Source organism: Nuphar pumila, chromosome 3 (genome assembly GCF_984573655.1).
Source record: "Nuphar pumila chromosome 3, dmNupPumi1.hap1.1, whole genome shotgun sequence".
Lineage (NCBI taxonomy): Eukaryota > Viridiplantae > Streptophyta > Magnoliopsida > Nymphaeales > Nymphaeaceae > Nuphar > Nuphar pumila.
Window position 1 is genome coordinate 59,473,982 of NC_143251.1, and position 19,475 is coordinate 59,493,456.

Sequence of the window (19,475 nt, forward strand, 5' to 3'; positions counted from 1 at the left end):
TTGTCATGTATGCGTTATGATTAAAATCTTAGAATTATAAGATGATGCACCACATATTTTCTTGTCCCGTCCTTGGTTTCAAAAAATATTTGGATTGCCATGGTGGGGTTTTTAGTCTAATTTGAAGCTCTATGTACTCAATTAGAGATCTCATATCGACTTAAATTTAGCGCCAAAAGGAAAGAAGAGGCAGATTATTTGGAGTTGGTGGATTAATCTTGTGTAGTGCTTGTTTTGGTAGGGACGAAACCCAAGGACTTTTAAGAGTAATCTTGCAATACATTGAAGAATTTAGTTTTTATTGAAAAATCCTTGAAAATTATTGATATATACTAATAAGTCATAATTTTTTTAAAAATTATTGTATTAATATCAGGTTTTTACAATAGCAATTCTTTAAAATATCAAGTTAAAATTTTCACTTTTATGAAATATATATTTTAGATCTGGATTCAGATATGATTCTGATTTTGACCCAGATATGGATTTGTTATTAGCATTTCAGGTTCAGATTAGTATCTCCATGATAATGCAGAGTGCAAGGAGAGTGGAACAGCAAAACTCACGCACACACCGAAATGCCCACACCAGCACAGTGATGTAGCCCATTCACTATCTCAAATGAAGCTTGTCCCTCGTGGCGGCCTGCAATGGTATTCAACTACTCTCTAGATTTGTCATAGTTAATTAAATTGAAAATTGTTTGTATTGCCTAAGAATCATTGCACAGATTGGATCCTTTTGCTTATATTTTTGTTATTTGAATTTTAAATTGGATTTCAGTTTTTTTATTAGGCTTTAGGTTGATTTTGGATTCATAAACTTTTGCCTTTTTCTATAAACAATCATTGTTCAAACAAATTTGGGACGATTAGAGATTTATTTTTCATTCTTTTAAGCTTCCAAAATTTTCGTTTTATCTTCAGTCGATTTTTAGTGTTTTGATAGTTTAGTATGCAATAGTATAGATCGTGGTGTAGTTTTTACTATCCCACTCTGGACCCTTGCATCATATTCATTAATCATTTGGAAGAAAATCACTATTTGAGGGAGCTTTAATCCCATGAACCATCCACACAGACACTTGTGTGTGCATAAGTAAAGCAAAGATATAATCCAACCAAAAAAAGGTCCAAAATCTATAACCAATGATTATCAGGCAGCTCTCCTTCTTTAATATTTGAGTGTTTCATCAACTGAATCTTATATATTTATTATTTATAATTTATTTAACAAGATATATGTTTTGTGAAGATTTTATTTTTTGAGAAGAAAGGCAAACATTCTCATTTTGTAGAAATTAATTCATGACATATACAAAGATAATTAAAAACACGGTGATTGAGACAGCTGAATTCGAGATGAGCTATCAAAAGAGGTCCCAATTCTAGAACCGCTAAACATGAGCATGTTGAACCAACATGTCCGGAAGCAAGGCGTTGCTCCTGTTTTTTGCTTTCTTCAACATCATCCATTCTCTACACTCGTTGGTGGTTCTAACCTGTAATAACTTTATGCTTGGGGTTGCCCTCTAAAAAACAATCTCATGCTTGTGTAACCAAATCAGCTGCCATTGAAATCAAAACCCAGCTACTCCACTTGTAGTCCCCTTTGCCCGATCCTTTTGAGAGAGGAACACATCTCACAGACTGCAAAAACTATCAGTTGTAACCTTGTTCTAGAAGAACTCCTGCAGCTTCCTAAACCATATGCACCCAGCGAAGAGGTGCTCATTAGATTCCACAACACACTCACAAAAATAGCACCGACTAACCAGTTGAAACCCCATCAATTGGAGATTGTCAACAGTTTTTGCCATGCCGTGGAGAACGAGTCACCCTTGGAGGAAGGTCAACCCCCCCCCCCCCCCCCCACCGTGATAGTGATCTGGCAGCCAGGTCGCAAAAAGGTTGGCTGGTATCTAGTAACAAGAGGTCATATTTTACTCTCTATCTTTCTCGTATTTTCACCTTATTTTGTCATTATTGTTCCTAATCCTCATTCCTGCCAATGATCACATCAAATCCTGAAGCTGTTGGCTAAACTATGTTGTCTAGCTACATTAATCTGCCATTGTCCCTCAACCGACCAACTATTGTGAAGTTTTTACATCTCAACATGTTTTTCAAAAAGTGGAAAGGGATGGCTCACAATGCATTTAAAACTTTACAATACAAAGTATTATAATCCGTTAATGTTTAGCACTTAATTTAAAGACATACCAAAATCTTGAAAATTCAGAATCTAAAACATACTTTTTACTTCCTTAAAAGAATATTAATTAACAAATAAAAAATAAAAACAATATGTATTGTCTGATTGAAGAAAAACTCAACTGTTGGAGAATATATAAACACCATATGATAATCCATGATTGTAGAGGGTGTTCAAGTTCAGCTCATTTCTTGATTGAATTGAGCCATGGTTGAGTTCGTGAAAAGCCTGAGCCAAACAAGCAAAGTACAAGCTAGTTCATTTACAATATATATATATATATATATATATACTTGTTCATAGTTGAAAATAATAGAATTTACAACATAAACCTACTAAGCCAAACTCAAACTCGGCTCATTTACAAAATAAATTATTGTTTCAAACTTATAACGAATAGGATTTGAACTCTAAACTTATTGCGTGCAGGCTAAACACTTCAACCATGCATCGTTTCATTTCCAAGCGCAAGCTTTAAGATTTGAATATGAAGCATTTAGGAAACTGAAGTAGAAGAAAGTAATAATTGAAGAGAGAAAAAAGTAACATTAAAAAGGGTAGATAAAGCCTGCATTTTTGCTCATCCTTGAGCCTCTTCTCCAAAATAAGAAATAAATAAGTTTTACATGAAAAAATAATTAACTAAAAGAACATTTCTTCTTATAAAGTAAAAGTGTAATTTCAATATCATGAAAGTTTGACATTTTACATGTGGGTGATTCCTTGGAATGGAGCCAATTGATATACAACGATGGGACTTCTGACTTTATGTTTTGAATCATCCCAAACAAGTGAAGCTGATGCTATAGGATTGGCGCCAAGAGGATCACCATTCACCTCTACCTTAAAGGATAGACGTTGTCCCCGTCTGCTAAATAAGAGAGTTTCTGGTGTGACACTGATCTTATGCCCACTTGGGACATTGACCATTGCTTTGTAGACTGAAGTTGTTGCACCAACATTGGTCACTGTGCGATAGAACACGGCATGGATCGGGTCGGATCCATTGTTAACTTGGACCTGCATCGATGGGTAGTTGAGACCATCATAGCCTTGGCCGGCAGGTATGGCGGAGCAGTTGTTATATTGACCACCAGTCACGATTCCCAAGGCAGCACCGTCTATGTGATCTTTACAGAGAAATTGGGCGTATGACAATTGGTCCATGTCATACACTAGGCCTGGGTGAACAGCATGTCTTGGATCAAATAAACCCGAACCGTAGGCAAATTCTGCGTCCTCATTCAACCTTGGGTCCATCATCTTTGCTGGAAATGAGAAAGAAAAACGGTTAAAGATATGGTATAGGCACCTTTAAATCTTCAGACATAATGGGCTATCTGGGTTAGCAACTTCCAAGGTTAGGCACATCTAGAGCAGTTACGGTCATGGGTTGTATTCAATCCATCTTGTACATCTCACTTGGAAACCATGAGAATGTTAAAGCGGGGGGCCATACATAGATAGCTCCATCAAGTGAGATGTGCAGTTGCGATGGAATATAACATCATATCAAATAGCATGACAACTGCCCTCGTTGCAACTATTTGTAAGCACCTGCCATGGTTTTTTTTTTTCCCCTTATATTGGCAAAAATAGGCACCTACCATGTTGAGAATTGAGTATTCATTTCAATGGAGAGAGCAGAGACATTTTGCAGATTATTTTTATGAATTGCAATATAGAACTATTGGCATGTTATTTGGCGAATCTCTAATTATATTTTTGTTTGCAAAAGGCAAATCAATGGATTTCCAAATTCACACATTTACAGACCGAAGCAAAAACAGAGAACAACACTACTATTTTGATGCAATCTACCAACTATAGAATTCTTTGAGTGAAGTAAAGGATCAAACTTACGAAACCACAAAGACAGATCTATACATCTACAATCAGATACTAGTGTGTATTTTATTTGTTTTAAGGCATCATTGTCAATGCAAAGCAAATATTATAGAGGAAAAATATCAAATAAAACAAAATAGAAAACAAATTTACCTATGGTCATGAGAGCAGACTTGATTGCAGCAGGAGACCAACGAGGGTGGAAAGACTTGACGTATGCAGCCGCACCACTCACATGAGGACATGACATTGAAGTTCCAGACATTATATTATAGTTAACCATTCGTTCGTCATCCTTCTTCCCAGTCATTGAAGATAATGGTGTATATGCGGCCAGAATATCTAGCCCAGGGGCAGTGATATCAGGCTGTAATCAAGGGTATGGTTATTAGATCAAGCAACAATGATTAGCACTATCCGATCATTTAGAGGACAGAAGGGGATGCATGGCATCCAGTCATTGGGCAGAGTACCTACTCAGCCAATGATCCGATTTGCTCTCCCTTTTAAGCATGTAAAATACTGCATTACCTTGAGGATTCTTGGTGAGAGTGTATTAGGGCCACGAGATGAGAAAGATGCAATTTGTGGAATGCTCACATTAACTGTATAAGACTTGTATATAACTGCATAAAGCGACCTTCAAGAAAAATAGAGGAAAAAATCAATTTTAATGGATGATGTTTGGAACAATCTTTGTGCAACAAGTATATACGTGATGTAATATAGCAATTCATAGAGCTTTGGAGAATAATTAAGGTGGCAAAATCAGGTTTTTGGAAGGTCTGTTGGCTTCAGTCTCCCATTGCAGACAACATTGTCAAGAGTTGGTAGTCTTATTGATGTGGCCAAATATCGTGGGTGGGCTTTAATTAGAGTTCCAGATATGACTACTCCATTGCTTAACTTTATATTGACATCGAATTGCTTCCCAAATACGAATTCGGGTGATATTCAAGGATGGGTTTGTGTCACAAATAACCCTATCCTCCTCTGGAATTAGCTAGATGAACAAGGTTAGGGGCCCAACTGAGAAGGAAGGAGCTGTAGGCTGACAGAGAAGGATCGTCACCTACGATACACGCCACCGCGCAACAACAACAACAACAACAACGCAATTGCGCAAAAAGGGAGTGAAGATGATTGTATAGTGGTGGTCAATGCATGGAAGCCTCTCACTTCAAGGTTTCATTGTAACCGTTACCCATGTCAGGAATTTAAGTGAGGAGATCGAGTTTCAATTTACTTACCTAGTAGAATTGATGTAATCATTTATTGTCATTGATTTGTTGGTATCCACTAAAACTGCTGGTAGAGCAAAAGGGAAAGCTGCGTCTTGGCTTTTGTAACTCTGAAAGATGATTCCAGCCCCTCCAATGTCCCTAACACTGGAGTCAAGGTCTCCTTTTACCAAATCACAAAGAACAATCTTCCCTTTCACCTTGTTGGGATCTAGAGTCTGATCACAAAAACTGCAAACAAATTGTTAAGCAATCATGAGTACAAGCTATAATCCTATTGCAAACATTTTATAGGGTGCGAATCTTCAACCCACTTTTGAAAAATATTTTTTGACAAATATAACCGTACGGATCGGATCTCTATGGTCAAAAATCTAAGGATTGCCTCTTGTAGCGAATTCTTTTAAGAAGTACGTGAGATTTTATATATATATATATACACTACACGCGCAAACGGACCCCAAGAATTTCTAAAAATTATCTTGAACTTTCCCGAGGAACGCAAAGACTATACAAGTATGCAGTTGTTCTTACGTTGGATATGGCCCGTAGCCACCTGAACTGCTTCCTGCCTGGGCCCCAGTGATGAGTGGGTAATATTTCTTATTCGGGGAATAAGTATTTAATGATATGCCCTGTCATTTTAAAAAGAAGAACCAAATTAACAAACTTAATATATAAGCTAAAACAAGCGACCTAGCTAGAAAAAAAGATTGTGAAGAAAATTTTTAGTGAAGAGCCAAAGGTATACTGTAATCTGCATGCCATTGCTCAGTGCAAGTTTGGTTCTGAACTGCCGATCAATGGAACTCGCCGCCACCGTAAGGATCCATGGTGACACATTCTCCACCATGCCAGGGTCAGGGCCATCGTTCCCGGCCGACGCCACCGTGATAATTCCCTTACTCATGGCATGAAACGACCAGATCGATATTGCATCCTTGAGGTATCCATTGTTCATGCCGCCTATGGAGATTGAGATCACATCAACACCATCGGCGATGGCATCGTCGACGGCAGCAAGAATGTCGATGTCGGAGCAGCCAATGTCTTCCCAGCATACCTTGTATGCAGCAAGGCGAGCTGCAGGGACTGCACCCCGCGTAGTGCCATTAGCAAGCCCATACATGCTTGCGTTTGGAACTTGGACACCAGCTGCAGTTGATGCTGTGTGGGTGCCATGACCCTTAGTGTCAACTGTAGATAGTATATCAGAGGGTTGAAGTTGCGTGAAGGGTCCGTCTATTCTATAATAGTTGGCTCCGATGAGTTTGCTGTGTCAATTTAATTATTGAAGGTTGGGAGTGTAAATCTTTGAATGAATCAGAGAGAGAGAGAGAGAGAGAGAGAGAGAGCATACTTGTTACACCCACTAAAATGCTCAGATCTTTCACATGTGCCCTTCCATTTAGCAGGAGGAGGTCCAAGATCCTTGTCGTCAAAGCTCTGTGAATGGGGGCTGATACCTATGTTTATATGAGGAAAGATGGCATCATTTTCTTGAAAAGAATCAATTTTATGAAAAAAAGAAGAAGAAGAGCTCCTTCAAAATAAAATAAAATAAAATAAAAAGAGCAACAAATGTGACTGGGTCAAGTTGGCTAGAAAACCAAGGAACAACTTATTCATATCTAATCAAACCATTGCTTACATTCATAATACCCTTTAATGCTTACCTGTGTCCAAAACTCCAATGATGACATCACTTTCAAACTTGAGCTGCCTTTTTACATTCAAAGGGAAGCCGACGAAATCCCACGATCTTGTGGTGTGAAGCTTGTGATAGGAATTAGGAAATACTGATGTCACGCCTTCAGTTTCTGCACATTATTAAATAATAGTATATTAAACAAGCTAAACTATTGGAAAAATTGATTGTGTATACAATAGTCAATGTACTTGTGTTTCATACTAACCAGCTAAACTTTTAGCTTCCTCCGGTGAGAGTTTTGCAGCGAATGCATTGAAACTTCGATTGTAACTGTAGACCATTGTCTCTCTTGCAATGTCATGGCTGCCAAAATGAATTTCATGAAATTAAAGCAAATTGCTCATCACATGCTCAAGGAATGCCAATAATTAATTGTGAACGAGTGGAAACTTTTTGGATAGTATACACATTTATGATTTAGTATCAATAACAAATAAATTTTCGAAACTTAAGTTTGATAGGAAAACTCATTCATTTGAGATACTACTGCTACCATTTTGATGTAGGATTGGTTGGAAAACATCATGTGGCACCAGCCATGATTGTTTGGGAAAGCTAGGTTTATATATATATATATAAATATATATATATATATATATATATATAGAGAGAGAGAGAGAGAGAGAGAGAGAGAGAGTGCTAAATGAAGCATGTTATATGGGTTGTATGAATTTTTTTTGTTTTATTTTAAAAGTTTGATCATACAGATGAGATCTGTGTGCCTGGTATTATACGGATCAAGGCATGTAGTGTTTGGTTTCAAGACATGGTTGGTTTTTATAATGTTTGAAAAATTGATGGCCAAAAATCATAAATCTTCAAGACTCCAAATATATATCATGATAGACTGCACCTGTCGATGGATTTAGAGAGGGAGAGAGAGGGAGAGAGAGAAAGGAGAACATTCACCATTCAACATTACCAAAATACATCCAACAGAATATTGGATGGGAGAGAAACAAAAGAGAAACAGAGAGAGAGAGAGTGACCTGCCGGTTACAGATGCAAGCATGTGATGGTGCGTGTCTGAGAGAAAATTGGATGGCACGTCTCCCATGTACACGATGTATGACTGCCAATGTTAGACAGTTTAATATATGAAATGATTAATCTATGTCAAGTATCAACAGAAAATCTTAAGTTATGTGAACCACCAATAATTGCTTGAGATTTATGACTTCCAAATAATCAAATAGGCAAAATGATATCCAATTGACTCACTAGCTACCTACTTGTGAGAAATAAATTTGAGCTAGTCTCATCAATTACTTACCTTCCTTTCCGTGGTGCTACTGCAATGGACCACCGTGAGTAATAGGAAGCAAATTATGAAGGACATTTTTGAAGTACCCATTTTTCTTTATCTGTTTGGCAAAAGATACTTGGAAGAAATTGGTAAAATGGATTTGGTAGGAAAAATAAGGGAATTTATTTGAAAGGAATTTGGATTCTTTTTCTTTGACTGCCTTTTACATGCATGCCAAACGAAAAAACAAATGCATTTTGGAATCCTTAATTCCCAAGAATCGCTCTACTTCCCAAGCAGAACCTTCACTTTTGCTAGACACAATGGAGGGCAAGGAGAAGATCGGTAAGTTGTTTTCACGTGGTAAGTATTAATAAGATGATCAGTTGCTAGCCTGTGGTTGAGATCTTTTTCCCTTAAATTCTGGATGTTAGAAAACTTTCTGCATTTAGACAATCATAAAGATACCCTTGGCATTACAAAGAATGGAAAATCAATATATGAGCTGGATCCCAGCAACCTAGATCCGAACTTGAATTTAATGCTGCAAATATGGATCCGAACTGAAATTGCAGTAGAGTTGAACTCGTATATGAAGTTTTATATGGTAGTATTGATTCTGACAGTGTTTGTAAACGAGAGTTTTCATGGAAATAAGCATAAATAGGTTGATTTGTATTGTTGTATATATTCCCACACATGCATGGATCTAAATAGATTCAGATTGTGTCCAAAATAACATAAATATGAAGTCGATCTAAATATATAAGTAGATCTTATTTTAAAATTCATGTATGGGTAGCATGTCTAATTTGTAGTTTGGATCAAAAGTCCGTCTGGATCCAGTCCCATTGATGACCATTTCTGATCAATTAGACAAACCGTGCTTGGAGATCCATTTGTTAAAACAGGCAGGCTTAAGCCCTGGACAATGGAGCAGGGCCCAATTCTGGCATAGGTGAGGTTGGTCCAGATCTGACTCAATTCCTAATTTTCGTCATTTCTTTTTTGTAAACCCTAAATGTAGAACCACCCATCTTATACGTTTTGAACCGATTGATTGCCCTATTAATTGGGAATTAGGGTATCTTCAAAGGACTTGCTGTCAATTAGTAAATTGAACATATTTACAGCCTACAATTGTTGTCTTAAAACTAAAAGGCTCATCAAGTGGTTGGAAGACCATGAGCTTCGGGTCCTATGATTCGGTTCAATTTCAAGGGGTATCCAAGCTTTTGGCTTGAACCACCTTGAACTGTGTCAAACGTAAAAAAGCTAATGGCAAGTGAAGATGATCATGCTTATCCTCAGCTTTGTACAAAAAATTCTCCAATAAACAAGGAACTGATTGTATGAATTTTTACGGTAAAATGATCCGCCCCAACCCCAAATTATTTGTTCCAAATCTGTCATATTCGGATATGGATTATCTGAATATCAGATTTTATAGGTCAGATCTACTTCGGAATAGGATTGAAGCTTCAGACCCATTTTTCACCCCTACGCTATGCCACTTTTCAATGATCAGATCCAGTGTCGATTCAATCAAGACCGGATCCATATCCGGACCTGTTTCGATCCCAAGGTAAAACCCAGTCAATGATTCTGTTAGTGTAAGTGAAACATAGACCTTGACGGACCATAAATTGTGTGCCTGGAAAGTAGTCAGTCTTCCATGCTCTTGTGGACATTCAGGGATTCCATGGAGCCAAACGTTTGCTTTGAACCTTGCAATGTTGTCCCAGGGATTCCATAGACGACTCTGACTGTTATATGTGAAATTTATACAAAACAACATCAAACAAGTTATCTGATGCCAAATGAAATTAGAATTATATAAAATAAAAGTTCATTTTCTAAATCACATCGTTCTAAATCTTTGAAGAAGCTCAAAAATAAAAACAAAATAAAACCCCAATATCTATGTCACACGGACTCGGCTAAGGAGGCACCGCACCCGAGTCGACACGCCCCAACACAGGTGCGGCTTCGGACACGGCCCGGACTCGGTCAATGCCAATTCGAACTCGGTCAACGAGTCAAGGCCGAGTTCGTCCATGTTTTGCACTCGATCAACATTGATCGAGTCTATTTTTGTCCATTCTTTAGGACAAAAATTTATAAAAACTAAAAAAAACATATCTTTTATATATTTTTATATATACTTTTGTCTTTAGAGAGAAAGACTGTGCAGAGCACAGTCTTTACCCAAACTGTGCAGAGCACAGTCTATACCAGACTGTGTATATATATATATATACTTTTACAAAAGATAAAGCCCCCAACATTAAGAAAAGAAAAAAAAATACTTTTATAAAAAAGTTGCAAGGTTTTCCTTCATTCGATGCTGCCCATTTAGTTTTTTCTTTCCCTCTGCCCTCGTCTCTCTCTAACTAAACCCGTCTTCTAACTCCCAACCTACCCAACCCCTCTCTCTAAAAAATAACAGAAAGAGAGTTCAAAGTTGAAAAAGTCAGGGTTTTTGTTTGTGTTTTTCTTATTGAATGCATTTCCCTTTTTGTTCTCCTCTGATGGTTCATTTTACTTGATGATGTGAGGATCATTGATTTTTTAATCCCTTTAATTTTGGGGTTTGTGGGTTTGGCTTAGTATTAGAAAAAAATGCATCACATGTAGGGATCAAACAAGGTCTTCACCCTCGCCTTGTCTTAAAATTCTGCCATCCATCCCCGCACAACTTTTAATTTTAACAATTATCCTCACCTCCATCCCCTGTCCAAACAAGCCGAGGTGGGGTGGGACCCCATTTCCCCTTGGTCCACCACCATTCCTAAAGAAGGAGAGAAAGTTTTACTAATAGGGATCCGTGATTGGGTGGGTGGGGAGGCAAGGCAGGGCAGGAGAAAGCGCAAGTCCAACCCCACCTCCACCCCTGCATACATTTTTGTTTTAACCTCCATCCTCGTTTCATGTCCTACATACCCGGTCCAAGGTGGGGCCCCATTTTTCCCCGATTCATTGCCATTCCTAATCACATTATAACCCCACCTTGAGCTTCAGATGGGGTTTGACCAGCCACTTCCAAACTAGTTGAAATATATTTGGCTAATATTAAGCTAAGGCACATAGAAAATGAAACGATTAATCACAAAAACCCAATTGATGGAAAGGAACAAAAATAACAAATTTGTGAGGGTGGGCCTACAAAAAGTGTTTCTTCAAACTACGAGAGAGAGAGAGAGAGAGAGAGAGAATGTGGTGGGTAGGCATGGAAGTTGTAAAAGCAGCTTAGAAATCAATGGTGCCCACCTCTCCTCTCAAAAGAAAGCATAAGAGATTTGTTAAATAAAAAAAAAAACACAAAGATAAGTTTCTTACCTTATTTTTTCCTTATGCTCTCTCAATTACCTTTTTTAGCCTAGCCAAACCCACAAACCCCAAATTCGAGAAAATAAAAAAAATCAATGATCCTCACATCAACAAGAAAAAAATGGACCATCAGAGGAAGACGAAAAGGGAAATGCATTCAACAAGAAAAACATACAAAGAAAATAAACCAACTTTTTCAACTTTGAACTCTCTTTCTGTTATTTTTTAGAGAGAGGGGGAAGCTGGGATGAGGTGAAACGGTTTCAGCTAGAGATAGATGGGTCATAGGGAAGAAACTGAATGGACTACATCGAATGAAGAAAAACCCTACAATTTTTTTAGAAAAGTACTTTTTTTACAATGTTGGCACCATTTTTTTTGTGGGGTCCACTTGGAATGCCAAGTAATGTTGTTGTCGAAATAAACACCCAAGACTAATCTCCATGTAACTTTGAATCCAATGTTCACCAACCTAATTAGTTTCTCATATACCTTACTTTCATTAGAAGTATATACATATATATATATGAAAATTAGAATATGTTTTCCAACAACTGATTTTAACCAACAATCATCCCATTTACAGATCAAACAACTTCTATCTTTCTCCTTCCCTACCTTCCCCTTTTCTCTCCCACCACTTCCACCACTATGCCACTAGCCTTCTCCCTAATGACCATCGTCACCCAACAAGGTCCACTAGTTTCCTCCCTATCATCTTCAGCCTTAATTAAAGTTGATTTTCTTCCCACCACCAACAACATTCATCTTGGTCAGTCTCCTCTCCACCTGCCGCAGTGTCTATCCAGGCCAGTTTCCTCCCCACCATCGGCTAGTCTCTCTCTCTCTCTCTCTCTCTCTCTCTCTCTCTCTCTCTCTCTCTCTTTCTCTAGAAAGTGACGACCATCATCCCTCCGATGAGCCTCTTTTTGGCACTTTAAACAGTGTCCCTCTGGCGAGCAATGACAACCATTCCTCCATCTACGAACCCCACCTCTAGCGATCTTCTGCTCTCTCTAATCGGGTTCTCCTCTGCATGTATCTCTCTGAAATCCACCAAATATTCCCTTCCTTAATTACCCACGACCCAACTCCCCATTTTCTGCCATTTCCATCAGAAAGGCAAAACTGCATATTTCTCTCATCGGTTGCTTCGTCTCTATTTCAAACCCTAATCTTTTCTTATCGCAGAATCTCTCTGTCCCTGCAAAGATCGGGAAATCTCTCTGTCCCTGCAAAGCAGAAGAACCCTGGTTGAAACCCTAGCCTCTGCCCCTCTCGGTCTCGACTCAAGTCTCACCTTCGTCCTGCGGTTCGTCCCCCTCTGCCACCATTCCAGCATCGACGACGGTGGGAGATTGGGAGTTTTTGGCGTCTAGCCACCGGTGAAGGAGCAACCCCCCTCAACACTCAGGAGCCACCGTCGCCCGACCTCCTCTGCACGACGCCTCTCGCTGTGCTCGAACCACCATCACTCGACCTCCTCTGCAGCTACGCCCCACCGCCCCTCAGGCAGCAAGTTCTTTCGAGTTTTGGGGGTTTCATGTCTGCTGAAGAGGGCCTTTGACTGTGGATCCTCGGTCCTTTGGAGATTTGGGGGTTGCATCACCCTCGCTCGCTCGTCGTGCTCCAACCCTAGGTCGACCTCCGACTGCAGCCATCCACCGCACCTCCGGCAGCCAGGTGCTCTCTCTCTCTCACCTTTCTCCCTCATGAATAGCTCGCCGCGTGTTTTCTAGGGTATTGCTTTCGATCTCTCTTTGAGAGCAAATCAACGTGCCCTCCATATCATTTCTCAAATTTTGCATTTTCAAATTCCAAAATGATTTCAGTTAAATTTCTTTTTCAAAATTCAATTTCATTTCTCAAATTTCAAACTTTTAACTTTCATTCAAAATCCCAATTCCAAATTCAATTTAAACTGGAATTCTGAGTTTCAACTTTAAATTTTAAAACTAATTCAAAGTTCAAAATGAATCTCAAATTCAATTTTGATTTTCCACTTTCAAAATTCAAAGTAAATTCATTTCAATAATTCAATTTCAATTTTTGAAATTCTCAAAATTCAGAGTAAATTCAGTTTAAAAGTTCAATTCTAATTTCAAATTCAAAATTTGTATTCTAAATTTTAATTTCAAATTTCATTTTCAAAATCAAGAGTTCAAATTCAAGTCTCAAATCAAGTTTTCATTTCAACTTTTAATTTCAAATTCAATTTCAATTTATAAGTTCATTTTTCAAAACTCAATCTTTCAAAATTCCAAACTTCAATTCTAATTTTAAGTTCAAGTTCAATTATGATTTCAAATCTCAAAATCAATTTTTAAGTTTGATTCATTATTCAAAATCAATTCAAATTTGATTTTCAATTAATTTTAGATTTAAAAGTTCTCAACTTTGAATCCAATTTTAAAATCTTCAATTTCATGCTTTCAATTCAAGTTTTAACCTTTCAATTCAAAATTGATTTTTGAACTTCAAAGTTTACTTCTTAAAAGAATGTTTTTAAATACATTTCAAAATCACTTGAAAAAATCCAAGTTTCTGAAACATTTTCAAAGAGCATACACATTTTCCAAGTTCAAAATCATAGCACAAGCCTGATTCCATGTGCATTAAGAACTTAGAATAATTACTTAGACCAATTTACGCAAAGCAAAAGCCATGAATTTTATCCTTGGTTTGATTACCTTTGGTAAAGGCGCTAGAAACGGTTGAACCTCGTACCGACGAGCGAATCGTGTCTCTTCATTTTCTCATAAATTTCAAAATGGAGGTGAGTAATTTCAAAATATCTCTACAAAAGGTCAAGTGAGACCTTGCGAGAGTTTTTCTCTTTTTTTCCTAAAAAGGAAGAAAAGAAAAAATTTTGCAACGATCACAAAAACCCATAAAATTTTGATACTTTTAAGAAGAATAAAGGCAAATTTAATGTTAAAATATTATTTGAACTTAAGATATGATTAAATTGTAATTCAAGCTTTAATCTAGATTTAGAAGAAATTTCAAATTAGGAATTTATTTTGAATCGGGTTTTAATTTTTAATTAGATTTAATCTAGATTTAATTTGAATCTAATTTTGGAGTTTATTGTGAATAGAATTTTGAGTTTTGATCTAGTTCAAATTTGACTTAATCGTCAATTTGAATTTAAATGTAACACCTTTGACTTTTTTAGAGCATTTTTAATAAATAAAATAATATTAATAAGGATTTTTATATGAAAGAAACATAAAAATGCAAATTAGTCTAAGTTGAATTTGAAAAGATATTTTATAAAGAATCAAAGTTGATTTTATTGAAGTTTTCATTCAAAATTAAATTTATAAAAAGTTAGAATTTTAATAAAATAATTGGCAAATTGTGTCGAAATAAAGTCAAATATGATTTTAGATGAATTTAGGTTCAATTTGATGTGTAAGTGATGTAATTTTATTAAGTTAAAATTTGGTTTGTATGGATTTGAAAACCATTCTAAAATAGCATAAAATAATAAATATATATTTTATAGAATGAAAAACTTGAATTAACAAAGTTTAATAGAATGATAGAGGTCCACATGTGGGGTGTCCCCTTATGTGGGCCCATCTTATGTGGTAGCTCATGTTGGAATTAAATTTAAAAGTTGTAAGTTAGAATCCGTGAAAATTGATATTTCAAAAGTTTTCTAAAAATAAAACAAACAAAGAGAGAAAAATATATATGTATGTTAAAACTTAACAAATAAGTGATGTGTGTTAGGCTAAGTTGTTTTGAAATTTAGAAAGTTTGGGCTGAAAAATTAGGAATTAGAAAGTTTTGTAAAGGAGAGAGAAACTATATAAAGAGCCAAGAGGGGCTCATGCCCCCCCCCCTCCCTGTTATTGGTATGTTTAGAATTTTTGGCCTTCTCTCTCTACTCTTCTCTTCTCTCTCTTATTTTCTCACTTTTTTATCTTTCCTTCTTGCTTCTATCCTTCCACTATTAAGTGTAGGAGGTCTGAACCTCCGTTAAAGTTAGGTTGATCAAGGAGTTGCAGCCACACAATCGAAAGAGTTTTAAAAATAGTTTATTTGAAAAAATGTTTTTGAAATCATGTAAGTATTTTGCAAAACTTTATCCTTGTTGTACATATTGAAGTGGTGGAACTAATATGCTAATAAGTATACATTCAGTTCGTCACGGCTAATAAAAAATATATATATGAGAAAGAACACTTATGTTTGTTTTTACTAACCAAACCGGTTTTCAAAAGAACAAAAATATGCTTATAAGTAAGTTAACATTTCAATTCAAAATTGATTTCTGAACTTCAAAGTTTACTTCTTAAAAGAATGTTTTTAAATACATTTCAAAATCACTTGGAAAAATCCAAATTTCTGAAACATTTCCAAAGATCATACACATTTTCCAAGTTCAAAATCGTAGCACAAGCTTGATTCCATGTGCATTAAGAACTTAGAATAATTACTTAGACAAATTTAGGCAAAGCAAAAGGCATGAATTCGATCCTTGGTTTGATTACCTTTGGTAAAGGTGCTAGAAACGGTTGAACCTCGTACCGAGGAGCGAATTGTGTCTCCTCATTTTCTCATAAATTTCAAAATGGAGGTGAGTAATTTCAAAATATCTCTACAAAAGGTCAAGTGAGACCTTGCGAGAGTTTCTCTTTTTTTCCTAAAAAGGAAGAAAAGAAAAAAATTTGCAACGATCACAAAAACCCATAAAATTTTGATATTTTTAAGAAGAATAAACACAAATTTAATGTTAAAATATTATTTGAACTTAAGATATGATTAAATTGTAATTCAAGCTTTAATCTAGATTTAGAAGAAATTTCAAATTAGGAATTTATTTTGAATCGGGTTTTAATTTTTAATTAGATTTAATCTAGATTTAATTTGAATCTAATTTTGGAGTTTATTGTGAATAGAATTTTGAGTTTTGATCTAGTTCAAATTTGAATTAATCGTCAATTTGAATTTAAATATAACACCTTTGACTTTTTAAAGCGTTTTTAATGAATAAAATAATATTAATAAGGATTTTTATATGAAAGAAACATAAAAATGCAAATTAGTCTAAGTTGAATTTGAAAAGATATTTTATAAAGAATCAAAGTTGATTTTATTGAAGTTTTCATTCAAAATTAAATTTATAAAAAGTTAGAATTTTAATAAAATAATTGGCAAATTGTGTTGAAATAAAGTCAAATACGATTTTAGATGAATTTAGGTTTAATTTGATGTGTATGTGATGTAATTTTTTTAAGTTAAAATTTGGTTTGTATGGATTTGAAATCCATTCTAAAATAGCATAAAATAATAAATATATATTTTATAGAATGAAAAACTTGAATTAACTAAGTTTAATAGAATGATAGAGGTCCACATGTGGGGTGTCCCCCTATGTGGGCCCATCTTATGTAGCAGCTCATGTTGGAATTAAATTTAAAAGTTGTAGGTTAGAATCCCTGAAAATTGATATTTCAAAAGTTTCCTAAATATAAAACAAACAAAGAGAAAAAATATATATATAAGTTAAAACTTAACAAATAAGTGATGTGTGTTAGGCTAAGTTGTTTTGAAATTTAGAAAGTTTGGGCTGAAAATTTAGGAATTAGAAAGTTTTGTAAAGCAGAGAAAAACTATATAAAGAGCCAAGAAGGGCTCATGCCCCCCCTCGTTATTGGTATGTTTAGAATTTTTAGCCTTCTCTCTCTACTCTTCTCTTTTCTCTTTTATTTTCTCTCTTTTTTATCTTTCCTTCTTGCTTCTATCCTTCCACTATTAAGTGTAGGAGGTCTGAACCTCCGTTGAAGTTAGGTTGATCAAGGAGTTGCAGTCACACAATCGAAAGAGTTTCAAAAATAGTTTATTTGAAAAAATGTTTTTGAAATCAATTAAGTATTTTGCAAAACTTTATCCTTGTTGTACATATTTAAGTGGTGGAACTAATATGCTTATAAGTAAGTATACATTCAGTTTGTCATGGCTAATAAAAAAATATATGTGAGAAAGAACACTTATGTTTGTTTTTACTAAGCAAACCGGTTTTTAAAAGAACATAAATATGATTTTTGTTTCAAAACCAACGGTGACCTTGAATAAATCAAAATTGGGGTTTGGTTTAAACTGAACCCATAAAAAGAAAAGAAAATAAAAAAATTGCTTTCATGAATCAGTGAAAAGAAAATATGGAACATGTGTTAGTCATTTCACCCGAATGTCTATTCTCGACTGTGTGAAAGATATGACATATGTCGGGTAAATAGATCATATCTACCTCATTCAAAGGAGATTTTATGAACGGTTTATAGTGTTGGAAAGCTGAGGAAATTTCATATATTTTAAAAAAAAATTAAACTATGTTCTTCGAATATGCATAGAACAGTGACAATTAGAACAATCAAGTATACATGAGCCTAAATCGATCATATCTCCTTAATCCAAAGAAATTTTTGTTAACGATTTGCGGTATTAGAAATCTGGTAAAATTTCTTACATTTTGTAAAAATTTGAATTTAGTTCTTAGACTATGAATAGAGCTGTCACAGTCAAAACAAAATAGCAGATATGGGCCTAAGCGGATCTCGAACCAGGTATGAATCGGTTAAGCAATACATGCAGTGAATGTATGATTTGAGCCTATGTTTTTAAATGATAAATAAGCATGCAGATGCAACCTATAATGTTGTGTTTATGCAGGTAATAAGTGCCTAAAGGAACATGACATGAAAAGAGAAACTTTTGCATGTGCATGATTGAATGCACACTGCTATTGAAGTGCATGTGTTATGCATTATGTGTTTATATGATTGTGTAAGAATACATATAGTTAATCATGATCAATGCTTATAAGTGAATGCATAAATGAGTTTGATATGTTATAATTGCATGTGTCGCATGATAGTATCTTTGGCATTGAATTTTGCATTCTTGAACCCAAATAATAGGGCTAAAATTATATTCATTCTGTATATGCATGGATAAATAATAGACTTAATCATGTAAACATTGATTCTATTGAGCTTATAATGAGAGGGTAAGTAGTACTTTCGACTTCGTGGAACTTGTTTTGAGCATGGAAGGTTGCTCCTTCTCAGCCATGAAAATAGGAAAATGCCTCCACATTAGTCATGGGGTGGTAGGTCGCGAAACACATGAGTAGAAGTTTGATGCATCAGGAAAGAGGTGTTGGGAGCTCTCACCCAGGACAAGTGAAAGGTGTCCGTCTAGAGCATAACCATAAATTGTTTGAATGTACCTCCTAAGTCATGGTCATGATCTTGATCTAGGTATTATTTGTATAATACCCACAGGGCTAAGAAATGATCACCGTAATTGTTTGTGCATTTAGTTAAGCATGGCATGCATCACGTAAAACAATAACCTAAATAAAGACAATTAAAGTCACGCATGCATGAAAGATCTTATGTCCTTGAATGGTCAGTGCATTTACGTTTATCTAATCATGCATAAGATTATAACTATTTATAAATGATATTCTTGTGATGCGTTGTGATGATATGTATATTTGAATGAATAATTGACTGCATCATTATGTGAGTTTGTTGAAATATGATAATGTATACTAGTTTTGGTTTACCTGTGTCGTTATTTCCAATCAGGCTTTCACGAGTCTGACCCATTTTATGGATTTTCAAGTGAGGTATGATATATAGCTGCGGAGCGAATATGGAATGCTCTGACGTTGTTGAGCGCCAATCTTTTTCTTCTTTTATGATAGTTTTGAAAAAATATTTATTGTTATTTTAGATTGAAAATACTCTGATATGATTTTTTAATTATTGAGACTGAATTAAATTTTAATAGTGAATGTTATTCGTATTTTAGTTCAGTTATGATGATTGTTCATACTGTAGCCCACCCAGAATATTTAACC

The 19,475-nt window shown here is 35.5% G+C and overlaps 1 protein-coding gene across 1 annotated transcript; it reads right to left on the reverse strand.

Moving 5' to 3' along the window:
• Positions 1 to 2,919: 2,919 nt before the first annotated feature.
• Positions 2,920 to 12,270, reverse strand: LOC149842963 (subtilisin-like protease SBT4.14). The gene is made up of 10 exons (XM_090000789.1): positions 12,209 to 12,270; positions 7,220 to 7,317; positions 6,980 to 7,123; positions 6,664 to 6,769; positions 6,055 to 6,577; positions 5,838 to 5,938; positions 5,313 to 5,534; positions 4,594 to 4,702; positions 4,216 to 4,429; positions 2,920 to 3,482 (listed from the first exon to the last, which is right to left on the reverse strand). Exons 1-10 carry the CDS (start codon positions 12,268 to 12,270, stop codon positions 2,920 to 2,922), a joined length of 2,142 nt encoding a protein of 713 aa, XP_089856915.1.
• Positions 12,271 to 19,475: the final 7,205 nt, after the last annotated feature.

What these genes read in the sequence shown, in the direction of transcription:
- LOC149842963 (XM_090000789.1), bottom strand. Translation starts at nt 12,270, where the DNA reads ATGGTCATTAGGGAGAAGGCTAGTGGCATAGTGGTGGAAGTGGTGGGA. An exon ending in CATTTTAGTGGGTGTAACAA is followed by an intron (nt 6,578 to 6,663) that starts GTATGCTCTCTC and finishes AAATTGACACAG; the next exon opens with CAAACTCATCGGAGCCAACT. An exon ending in GCAATGGCATGCAGATTACA is followed by an intron (nt 5,939 to 6,054) that starts GTATACCTTTGG and finishes TTAAAATGACAG; the next exon opens with GGCATATCATTAAATACTTA.